At 44.8% G+C, this 11,988-nt stretch overlaps 4 protein-coding genes across 4 annotated transcripts; 2 read left to right on the top strand and 2 right to left on the bottom strand.

Annotated features, from left to right (window-relative positions):
• Positions 1–456: 456 nt before the first annotated feature.
• AK88_00508 (uncharacterized protein) lies at positions 457–1,179 on the top strand (the record flags this gene model as incomplete). The annotated part of the gene is made up of 1 exon (XM_012478159.1): positions 457–1,179. One exon carries the CDS (start codon positions 457–459, stop codon positions 1,177–1,179), a length of 723 nt encoding a protein of 240 aa, XP_012333582.1.
• Positions 1,180–2,599: 1,420 nt separating this feature from the next.
• AK88_00507 (glycine-tRNA ligase) lies at positions 2,600–5,173 on the top strand (the record flags this gene model as incomplete). The annotated part of the gene is made up of 1 exon (XM_012478158.1): positions 2,600–5,173. The coding sequence occupies one exon, from the start codon at positions 2,600–2,602 to the stop codon at positions 5,171–5,173; it is 2,574 nt and encodes an 857-aa protein (XP_012333581.1).
• A 303-nt stretch (positions 5,174–5,476) lies between these two features.
• AK88_00506 (uncharacterized protein) lies at positions 5,477–8,461 on the bottom strand (the record flags this gene model as incomplete). The annotated part of the gene is made up of 1 exon (XM_012478157.1): positions 5,477–8,461. One exon carries the CDS (start codon positions 8,459–8,461, stop codon positions 5,477–5,479), a length of 2,985 nt encoding a protein of 994 aa, XP_012333580.1.
• A 342-nt stretch (positions 8,462–8,803) lies between these two features.
• AK88_00505 (pantothenate kinase) lies at positions 8,804–10,869 on the bottom strand (the record flags this gene model as incomplete). Its single annotated transcript, XM_012478156.1, has 3 exons — positions 8,804–8,905; positions 9,130–9,319; positions 9,506–10,869. 3 exons carry the CDS (start codon positions 10,867–10,869, stop codon positions 8,804–8,806), a joined length of 1,656 nt encoding a protein of 551 aa, XP_012333579.1.
• Between the last annotated feature and the right edge of the window lie 1,119 nt (positions 10,870–11,988).

Here is an 11,988-nt window from a genome sequence, read left to right as displayed (position 1 = left end):
CGTTCGGCTATTTTTCTCACTCCACGCAGGGGGGGCCCACACTCGCGTGTTGCCTGCGCAATCCCGTGCGGCGCGCTCCCCTGACGGCTTCGCGAACGAGTCGGCAGAGCCGTGGGTGTTTCCAAATCCACAGCAGCGTTCTGTGCAGTGGTGTATCGCCCACATGTTCACGGCTACATTTGTCACCCTTGTGGGAGCACTACGTGTAGTGTTACAGAGGACTGGGCAGTGACAACGGCACGACGTGAGCGCAACGTGTGCGGGGGAACAACACAAAAAAAAAAAAAATAAAATAAAAATAAAAAGTTCTTCATCTACACGGGTGCAGGGGCACTTTTGCCTGCGCGTGCGCGAGAATATAATCATAAGGCAACCAAAGTGAAAGGCTCCCTCCCCCCCCCCCCCTCTGTGCGTTCGTGAATGGTTTTAAGCAGCAGACAAAAGTGACCCGCAAAAATGGCGCCAGGGGTGGTGCAATCGGTGGGGCATGTGCTGACCCGCTTCGCAACCCGGAGGACGCAAATTGGAACGAGGAAAATGTCAGCAAGTACGCTCATTGGTTATTTTCGCCCCCCTGGAGGATCCTGTGAAAACAAAATTAAAAACACATGTGCGTTGTCCACGCATGGAAGGGAAATCCTGTGTGGGACTTGCCGCAGTGACAACCGGGTGTCATTTGGTAAAGAGCATTTTAGGACACTAAATGGAGGGGGAGACAAATCGGATGATCAAAATGCATGCAAGGGGGAAATAGGTGAAGGGGAAAGCGGCCATGTAAGCAGGGCTGCTACCGATATTGTTCAACTGAATGAAGATGGTAAGTCCGTGTCAAGTGACGGTCCACATGGTACAACCACCGATGTGATGAAAACAGAATCTGCAACAGAACCGGAAAGTGACCAAGTCAAAAAGGAATACATGGTGCTCATGTTTACATGCAAAATATGCGAAAAAAAAAGTGTGAAAAAATTTTCCAAGCAGGCATACAATAATGGGGTGGTTATTATTCGTTGCCCGTCCTGTGAGAACCTCCATTTGATTTCAGACCAGCTCGGGTGGTTCCAGGAGGGGAAGACGAACATTGAGGATATTCTAAAACAGAAGGGGGAAAACGTCATTAGGAAGTTTTCCTACAACAACATGCTCGAGATCGACGACCTGCTCAATGCGTACAAGTGAGGCGCGCACGTGGGGCCGAAGCCTCATGCGTGAATGCACTAATGTGTGCGTGTGGGCAAATAATGCGTGTAAGCATGTGCATACGCATCCCTATTCACGTGTGTTCCGTTTTGGGGGAAACGCCCCACGTTCGCAATAATTAGAGTTATAACTTTTTTTTTTTTTTTTTTTTTGTCCATGCCGTGTGGCCCACTTTTGTCTTTATTGAATTTTATTTTTTATAATTTTTTTTTTCCCCCATGAAAAAACCACAAATGTTAAAAGTTAGTCGGGGAATGGGAGTCGAAATTATTCCTCTGACCCCCAGCAGTTGCTTCCCTTTTTATATGCTCATGGTTGAACGAGACCTTCTCCGTTTAGCTGCTAATTCTCCTGTGTGTGTAAATGCCCTGGTAGGAAGCCCCGGCAGCTTCGCAAAATAGGTTTGATAATGGTGGGATGAACTTTTATATGTGTCCCTTACACCTCGGAGGTGAGGGGTAACTTGGGAGAGGTGTGAAGAGTCTTCTCTTATACAAATTTGCCATGATGTACATGCACAGGGTAAGGTTGCTACCGAGATACGCGGTCCTCTAGCATGTGTTGTTCGCCAAGTGCAGGTGGTCACCAGTGATCCCTCAGACACACTGTGTCATGTATGGATCCCACACTTTGCGAACAGTGGACAGACGGCCATAATGTTGATATGCTTTTGAAAGGAGCAGAGCGGGAAGTAGGCCGTCCCCACACGACGGGTAATTTTTCTCTAATTATAATGTGGCCAGGACATGAACATCAGCAAAGCAAAAATGTTCAATCACAAACAGGTGACACTCCCCTGAATATGCTCACATGAAGTTGTGCCCAAGTGTACATATTTATTGGCGTAAATATGTTCAGGAAAAAAAAAAAAAAAAAAAAATTTTTTTTTTTAATGATGCCTTATAATTAAAGGGAAGTTATTTTTCGCCCTTTGCAGATCTGCCTATAGGGTGCTGCGCCACCGGCTGCACGTGGATGGATGCAACTTGGCTGCCGCATGCCGCTTTATATATTTCCGCACGTCGTCCCAAAAAATTGCCTCAAAAATATTTTGCGACAGCATTCGGAATTTTGCCCACATTTTTTTGACGTTATTTTGGAAACTATTTTTTGAGGGCACTTTTTCTGAGGCTATTTCTTCTCCCTCTTTCATGTGGCTGCTTGTTTTTTTTTTTTTTTCGAATCCGTGCGCAGATCAACCCTAAGAGCATTTTTCAGCCGTTTTTCCTGCCACCCCCGGGGGACGCGGCCCACCTTTGTTTTGTTTATATAGCATCCCCCCGTAAAGTTGTATTAACCTATTTGCAGGCGCTTGACAACTGCGTGTAGAAGGGCGCGGCAAACCTATTCGTTCCTTTCCCCCCGCACCCCAACACGACGGCGCACGAAGGGAAGGTACATGAGACTTCTCGGGACGCTACTCATTTTGGTACCCCTGCAAGTGAAGGCGCGCTGTCACGTTCTTAGCAGAGTGAACTCCAAGCTGCCCAGGGCGAGCCTCAGCACCTTTCGCGCGAACAAGCACAGTAGGGCCACGTACATCGTACACAGCCTCGTGCCCGTGGAGAGAAAAAGAAGATACTACTCTGTTGTGAGGAGCAGGGTGACTGCGGACAAGGCGACGTTAAGTAGGGCTACTTTAAGCAACGCTCCGTTGAGAAGCATGGAAGAAGGCCACGTGAAAGCAAGTGGCTCAGCCGCCGAAGAAGCGACCCGCATTGAGGAGCAAATACAAAGGTGCAGCCAAGAAATATCAACCCTGGTCGAGCGGAACGACTGTATTCGCGGTATAGATGATGAGTTGCTCAAAAAGGAACACGACGCAAATGAAAAGTCGTTGGAAGAAAAGAAAAGGAAATTGAAACTGTTGTATAGTATCCCAAGCGAGCCACTAAATTTAGCCACTAACAGAATCAAAGTGGATAATTTAGCGAAAAGGAAACTTTTTTATACAAACTCATTTGAAATTTATGGAGGTTCCTCAGGTCTAATAGATTATGGTCCCTCTGGTTGTCTCCTGAAATCACAACTTGAAAACCTCTGGAGGTACCATTTCATTTTTTGTGATGAGATGTTGGAGATATGCGGCACGTGCATAACCCCCTACAGTGTTTTGAAGACTTCAGGACATGTGGACCGCTTCACAGACCTCATGATTAGGGATGCCGTGACTGGCGACTTTTACAGAGCAGACAAATATATCGCGGAGTACCTAACAAGTAGGGTACAAGAAAAGAAGGAGATGAAGGAGATGAAGCACAAGAAGGAGAAGGAGAAGAAGCAGGATGAGGTGAACAGAACAGAACAGGATGAACCAGTGGTGGGTAAACAGGATCAGGAAATGGATCCGGGTAGCAGAATGGAGGACGCCGAGGAAATGTTAGCAATTGTGAGGAGACTGGACGGAATGAACGAGCAAGAAATAAAAGACCTCATAAAGAAATATAATATAAAATCTCCTTCCAAGAATGACTTCGTAGGTCCTTTCCCCTTTAATCTCATGTTCCAGACAAGGATCGGCCCGAAGGAAGACGTAGAGGATGGTAACACTACACAGAGGGGAAAATCAAATGAGTCGTCCACAAGCCATTTGAGCAATATAGCATTTTTGAGGCCAGAAACTGCTCAAGGGATATTTGTGAATTTTAAAAAGCTGCTAGAGTATAATGGAGGGAAAATGCCTTTCGCAGGAGCACAAATTGGGTTGGGCTTTCGAAATGAAATATCTCCTAGGAATGGTCTTCTACGTGTACGTGAATTTGAAATGGCTGAAATTGAATATTTTGTGAACCCAGATAATAAGTGCCATGAAAAATACCATTTGTTCAAACACCTCATCCTTCCCTTGTACCCACGACAAGAGCAACTGGCTATTGGAGAAAAACACAATGGGATAGTTTATATGGAAATAGAAGAAGCAGTCAACAAGGGTATTATTGCTAATGAAGCCTTGGCCTACTTCCTTGCAAGGACATATTTGTTCCTTCTAAAGTGTGGAATTAACAAAGATGGTCTCAGGTTCAGACAGCACTTAGCCACTGAGATGGCTCATTATGCAAATGATTGTTGGGACGCCGAAATTTTAACCTCGTACGGCTTTATTGAAGTGGTGGGACACGCAGACAGATCTGCATACGATTTGAAGAATCACATGAAAGTAACAGGAGCTAACTTATATGCCTGCGAGAAGTATGATTCCCCCGTGGAGGAAGAGCATATAAAAATTTCTCCAAACAAAGCCAAGATAGGGATGAAGTTTAAAAGTCAACAGAGTATTATTTACCAGTGGCTAAATGAAAGGACAAAGGAAGAATTGTTATTAGTTGATGAGGAGCTGAACAGAAACAACTCCTATGTGGTCAACATCCATGTGAGTGGTTCTGCTGCTGCTACTGCTACTGCCCCCGTGTCGTTCGAATTGACCAGAGATATGATCAAGTTTGAAAAATGCAAAAAGAAAGTCCAGGAAAGAAATTTCATACCTAATGTTATTGAGCCTTCATTTGGGATTGGTCGACTTATTTTTTGTATAATCGAGCATTCATTTCGAACCCGCACCTTTACAGATGAAAAGGAAGAGAGACATTACCTTTCCTTACCTTACGCATTGGCACCTATAAAGTGCTCTGTGTTAACCATATCGAATCATAAGAATTTTGTTCCTTTTGTGAAACAGGTTCAAATGATTCTAAATGAGTTTAGCATCTCCTCCAAAATTGACAATTCTAGTGTCTCCATTGGCAAGAAGTACGCTCGAACGGATGAAATAGGAATCCCCTTTGCAGTTACCATCGACTTCCAGACGTTGAAGGACAAGACCGTCACGCTTCGAGAGAGGGACTCCATGCTACAGGTCAGGATCAACCTGTCGGAGCTGGTCGGAATTGTTACTTCCCTCCTGAGTCAGAAGAAGACCTGGGCCGATTACGTCGCACAGTATGGCCTCTTCACGCAGCAAAATTTGGATCCTTAAAAAAAACAAAAAAGGGGGGGTTGGTACATACGTGGAGGTGTCTTCCCCCTACGCCACTTCACACGGCTTAACAAAAGGCCGCGTCAAGTTTAAACAGAAAAAAAAAAAGCGGAAAATTTCACCCGGGGGGAAAAAAAAAGCACACGGTTACGAATTTGGGCACTTCTTGTTAAGGGGAGGACACGTCTGTGCCGCTTTACTTTTTTTTGGTCCCATTCGCGAGGTGGGGGTGGGGGTGGGGGTGGGGGTCGGCGCGACGTCATCGCAGAGCTGTGTGGTACATGCCCCCCCACTCGCGTGGCATCATATTTCGCGGAACTGGCTGGAGCGTTGTTGATGGTGCAGGCGAATGAGGAAGAGCGAAATGAAGAGGGAAATGACATAAACGAAATCAAAGTGGTACTTGAGCTTGAACAAGTCCAGCAGGTTATTGTTAAAAAAAATGTAAAGCATCTTCATCTTCTCCTTGGCAGGAAGATAATCAAACAACTGAATACAATACGCAGAAAAATATAAGTCCATAATTTCACACATGAGCAGAATGGCAAGGTTGGAGTAAAGGGAAGACTTGGTAGAGTACCTGAGCTTAATTATTCTCTCCATGAAGCATTTAAGATTTGTAAAAATGAAGCATAACAACAGAATTGAAGTGATAGAAACGACATAATTTTCGAGGTTTATATTAATGTGAACAATGTGTAGTACTTTCTTTATATCATTTATAAAATCAATGTTAATATTTTTTGCGTAAAACAGCATGAGGACATGTCCACTGCTGTACGTACAGATAAATCTGTAGTATATTTCCACCATGTAAATGATATAACAGGTTTTGGTTATTTTGTATACACACAAGATTGACATGAGGATCCCGAGGAGGTAGAGTAACATACCAGTGAAGGAGGAGCTGTGGTTTATTCTAATCTGTTCCTTAATTACGTCATCCAGGAGGAAGTAGAGATTTTTGGCCATATATTCTAACGACTTAATATCTTGCATGAGGATTTCTTTTTTTTTTTTTTTTTTTGCGTTTGCTTTGTTTCGCTTGAAGAAGTCCTTTACGCTCTTCAGCGTCCTGTACGATCGCTCTATGCTCGTGGACAGAAACTCAGACATGTGTCTCCTTTGCTGCGGTGCCGCAGCGCTGTCATTGTTAGCGGCTTTATGAATAATATTTGCAACGCCTTCCTTCGTACCCTTCTGCGGCCCCATCTCGCTGTGTTGAAAAAATCGTCGCACTGAGCAGATACCCCTCAAGCGCGACAGGAAGGCCACCTCCCTTTTCTGCTTCTTTTCCTTCTCCTCGCCTGTGGCGGCGGTAGCTTCTAAATCTAGTTCACGCCCCACTTGTGAGTCCATCATTTCGGTTCCCCCCTCGTGCTGCCTCGAGTTCAGGTGCTTCTCCTCCCCTTCAGTTGTTTTGAAAAAGAGGAAGCGACCCGTGTAATACACATGCTTCCTCTCCCCCACAGAGTTCCCCGACTTGATGCTTCTCTTGTAGAGCGAGCTGCCACTACCCATTTTGTTCATCCGTTGTGCGGAGTTAGCAATGCTACTATGTTTCTGTCCCCTGGGGTTGCAGTCCCAACACTCGCCGTCGTCCGCATCGTCCCCTTCACCCACATCACCCACATCACCCACATCACCCACATCACCCACATCCATGCAATTCCCAGTTGACGTTTGTTCCCCCCTCCAATGGGCAAGTGGGGTGTCCTGCCCGGCCCTGCGCGGGGTTGCCATTTCGCGCGCGCTATAACGCTTAGACAGGGTCGACATTTTCGACAGGACCGATAGGCTGGACAGGTTGTCCTCCCCCATGCATGTCTCTTCGTCGTCTTCCCCGCCAGGGAGCGTGTCGCCCAAGACCAAGTCATTTTCCTTTTTCATGAAAGTCTCGTATATGTCTTTGTAGATCGACTTGTGGGAGCCCAAGTACAGGTTGCATTTTTTAAAAGGCTTGCATCCAATATACTCGACTTCTTCCTGATGTGTGTCCCTGTGCATTTGGGGAATTTTTTCCCCCGGCGGGTCGTCCCCGTTACAGGTCCCCACTAAGTGGTCGCACAGCGCTGTGCCCATCTTCGCCTCATTCGAGGTGTCCGCACCTGTCACTCGCGTGGCACTGTGGTGGTACCCCCGGTCCGGGGAGTGGAGAAAAGAGGTGGTGGTCTGTTGCACGGGCATGTCCACGCCAAAGGAGGAGCTTCCGATCCGGTCAGTCATGAAGTTTCCATTGCCGCTGGGGACGTAACCACTCATGAGGTTTTCGCCGCTGAGCAGAGACCCATGGAGAGTGGAAATGTCTTCCCTCTTTTTGCAACAAAAGGTCTGCATTAAATGCGGATGGTCATACAAAACAAGAAGTTTTTTCTTCAAGGACAATTCATTTGTTACAAACTTAATTTTGTTCTCAATGATCTTAACCTTTTTAACAGTGACGAAGAACAAGAAGACACTGATGTTAGTGTAGGGAGAGTACAAACTGGTGAAGGCAGAAAGTGCACTAACCAATGTCATCCCAGTAACAGACATATAAATAAGTAAATTTTTCATAACTTTAAAAAAAAAAGAATTTTTATTTTTTTCACTATTCGTATCATATTCTTGTGAAAACTCTTTATTTACATCGTTAAACTTTTCTTGTATAATATTTCCAATGTTGTAAAAGTCAGAAGACTCATCATATATGTCATTATTATTTTTCAGAGTGATCATGGAAATTTTATAAAAAGTGAACCAGATGAGTGGTAATATAAGAAAGCAGCCAATCATGAATTGAAAAATCTTTTGTTTATTTTTATATCTGATTTTTCTGTTGTAGTTTTCCATTTGTTTCATCAAGTCTTCACTTACGTATAATAATCTTCTCATAAAATTTGCCTTAACATGTTCAGGTAAAATATATTTTTTTTTGTTTTTCATTTTTCTGAGTGCATTGTAAAAATAATTAAATTTGAAGAGCCCATGTGCTGCCTCCTCATCTTCATACGTAACATAAGTGTATATCAAACTGATGGGGATGATGAGGTAAATGAATAGAACCAAGCAAGTGATGTCTATGTACCATATAAAGAGCTTGAGTGTTGTCGTAAGGAAGCCGAGTATTTCAAATAGTAACATGGACAGCAGGGACAAGCACAAGACGAAGGAACAACAGAAAATTATTTTCACGATACTGAAACTGTTGTCGAAGTCCTTGAACAAGTAGTTTTCGAAAAACACGGAGCCCAACACTGCCAAGGCGACGTGGTAGACGCACAGGAAGAGCGCTGCTGGGCTGGTCATGTTTTCTCCGTGCTTGACAAAGGGCTACTCCTCCCAAGGGTGCATCCCCGCGGAAGTAAAGACGTTCCAGGCAGCGCCTTTTGCCTGGTGTCCACACACCGCGATGGGACGTAGCCATCGAGCACACGCACCACACACACACACAAATACACTTTTGTAGCGCGCCCGTGTGTCCTTCAAAGGTGTTGTGGCGGCCTACTCGTCTTCTCCACGGAGGGCACAAAAAGGGTATCAAAAAAAAGGGGCAAAAAAAATGACCACGCAAGTGACGGTCCAATGATGAGCCAAGTGATGCGAAAAAAAAAAAAAAAAAAAAAAAACGCCATCGGAGGACGAAGTACACTAGGAGAAAAAACACCCGATGGCGCCTAAAAACCCGTCGTGCTTGAGGAACAAAACTTCGGGCAGTGCGTCCCTGCGAGCTCCTTCGCCGCAGTTGCGTTCCTTCAAAAAAAAAAAAAAAAAAAAAAGTGCAATGTGGATGGGGCAAACTGCAAAATGCACCCACGCGCGCAGCCTCGGGCGTGTGTGCGAGCGACGGACTGCATGTAGAATCTCTGGTGGGAAAATTACACCCCGCGTGGGATCCCTCCACAAAAAGGTGTATCAAACCGACGAGAGGGAATAGTTCACACCCGTCTCTGTCACCCTCTCTTTTGGTATCTTACCCCTCTGCGAAAAAGGGAACACTGATGGGAAGGCTTCACACGAATTCCCCCCTCCATTCGCTTGCCGCTAAGCTTATCATTTGCTGCTCCCTCGTTCGTATGGCAGTACATATAATAGTAGTAGACCCCCATGGTAAGAGATTTTATGATACACTCGTGGTTACTTATGTATTTTCCCGAAAAGAATATTCTGCGAGGAAGAAGAAAAAAAAAAAAAAAAAAAAAAAACAACAGCGATGGGGAACAAAATTACTTCAAGTTTACAATCCATAATGCGCTACTGATAATACATGGGTACTGAAACAAACGCCATGGTAGCCACGGCTACCACCCCTCCCTTTTTAAGACAGCAAAAAAAAGGGGGAAAAGCTCTAACCTGCGCACGCCGTGGATCCGTGCAAGGAGATGAACCAAGTAACCTATATTGTACGATACCATGGTGATGAGGCTCCTGGCTACAGCCTGCCCAAGTGATTTCGTTCCTTCAACATTTTTCGTTTTTACAATATTGCTCAGGAACCCAAAGCTCGCTGCCACGGCGTGTTGTCCATGAGGTGGTGCGCCAGTGCATGCTGCGTCTTTTCGTATATGCCTCAAAGTTAGATCGAACGGGGGATGTGCTGACCATGAACAGGTTGTCTCCCCCTCCAAGGGTGCAGCTAACCTGATAAGCTCCTCAAAGGATACCTTCTTTAAAATCAATTGAGCCAATCCCATGAGGGTTCCCCCACCGATGGCTGTCCCACCGATCCTCATATACTTATTGAACCCATTAGATAATAAAATTGAAATGCCGGATCCTATGTTAGCTATAATGAATGGTTCATATGGAAGTTTCACTTGAACAGGAACTGCTGCTTTCAAAAATAAATGATACCTCACGACACTCTTTTTCACATTAAGTAATTTGTATAGTCCATTCATCACGCAGTGCATTTCGTCCTTCCTACTGCATTGTAGAATCAGTTCCCCTTGGAACAATTTCTCCTGGGTGTTGTTCTCCTCATCATTTGCTCTATTCGCCTCTTCGCGTTTTATTTGAGTGGGGACATATCCTTTTCCCTTTTTCTGCTCCGCGTTTGGGTGCACTAAATATACTCGAACTGTTTCACAAGCCGGGAAGGAGTCCACAAGTGATTTGTTAAAAGGAACCCCCTCGTGGGTGGTATTGCCATCGGGGAGGGTATTTTCCCTTATTTGCAGCTCCAGGGAAAGAGTGCGTGACGTTTCGCAGTAGTAGCTATTGGAAACATACAAGAGGGGGTACTCCTCTGTGGAAACAACCCCCCGAACAATCACCTCATGCTGGACGATGTGATCAATTATGTTAAAGAAATACTTGTGAGCCCCCCCACCAGTTAAAAATATTTTTTGTCTGATCAATCCATTTTGCATTAAAAAGGATAACGTTTCGTTAAGTTCATTTATTTTGAAGAAGTGTACACACAAAAGTTGGTCTTCTTTAATTTTGACTGTCAGGTATTGTGTATTCCGTGTGGGTTGACATTCATCACTTATGTAGTGGTCACTGCGGTAAGCAACTTTTATTAACGTACCTCCAATGTCCAGTGCACAAGTGTTAAGCTCATCGCTCTTGTTGAAGAAGCATTCCGCAAACTCGTAATTATATTTTTTGCATCCCTTGGGTTGGTTCCCCACGTGTGATGTATTCCCTTTATCTGACCTATGGTTCGCTTGTGAGTTGTTTCCTCCGCCAGGTGTGAGCAACATCGCACTCATTTTGGCCTCCTTGGGGGGGTCGGTGCACACGTTCAAATAACAGCGGTGGAAAGTTTTAAGTCAGTTTGCGTCTCTCCTTCACTAGGAGCACAATCTGCTTGGGCTGCTTTGTAGAGCCTATTTCTACACTTACATGTCGCTTCTCTCAGGAGGCCTCTCCTGCTGGAACGAACCATACGTGCGACTCGGCTAACTCCTTTTGTCACGCCGTTTTGTTGTAAAAAAAAAAATAAATATATATATGTATACTCTTGCGAGCATGTTCAATTTTCACTTTTTTTTCTGAACAGGTCATATTTTTTTTTTTTTTTTTTTTTTTACACATAATGCACTTAATGAAAGCGTAATATCGAGGGGATGGCCAACTTAGACTCATTCACAAATAATGAAGGAGATGTTCCTTTTTCACATTTTCCATGTCATTTCTGCGTTCCATCGAAATGAAAGTTCCGCGACGTGCGCAAAACCAGAACACATGTATGCTTTTACGCAATGGTTAGAGAAAAACGTATCGCCTTTTGTTGCATAAAAAATTCCTTTGGGGTGAACCGAATAAAACTCCCATGGGAGGGTAAGTCAGCTAGTAGCACCCCCCTCCCATCGAGGAGGCATGCTTGCATACATACACAAGCAGACAGGCACGGAATGGTGAAGTGTGTTGGGAATATTTCTTTTTACTTATCGTTGCGGATTGACATAAGTGTGTGATGCAAATTTTGTTGCGTGAGGACCAGGAATGGCAGTAACATTTTTTTTTTTCGAGGTGGAGTGGAGAGCAGGTAAAGGGGGGTCTGATGTCCCCAATTGAATTGACCTTTTTCTTATGTGTACATACCACTTGAGTTAAAAACGTAATAAATGCGTAGTCCTTCGCGAAGGACGTTGTCGCCTTTGGTTGACCACTCACCTGTGAGTGTGTTTATTCCTCCTTCCACCACGCCCTCCTTCCGACATAACTTGTTCGACCGTGCTGCCACTGTTCTGCACATCGGTATGGCATCCTACACTGTGAGCGGAGGGAGGCAAATAACCTTCCGTCCTTCCCCTTATTTTGTCTAGCAACACACGCGCCGCCACTAGAACATTGCTGTAGTGTGACGGCGGTGGAAAATTAAAAAA

Source organism: Plasmodium fragile (assembly GCF_000956335.1).
Source record: "Plasmodium fragile strain nilgiri unplaced genomic scaffold supercont1.4, whole genome shotgun sequence".
Taxonomy (NCBI): domain Eukaryota; phylum Apicomplexa; class Aconoidasida; order Haemosporida; family Plasmodiidae; genus Plasmodium; species Plasmodium fragile.
Note: the sequence above shows the minus strand (reverse complement) of the source record. Positions and strands in the feature narration are given on the sequence as shown.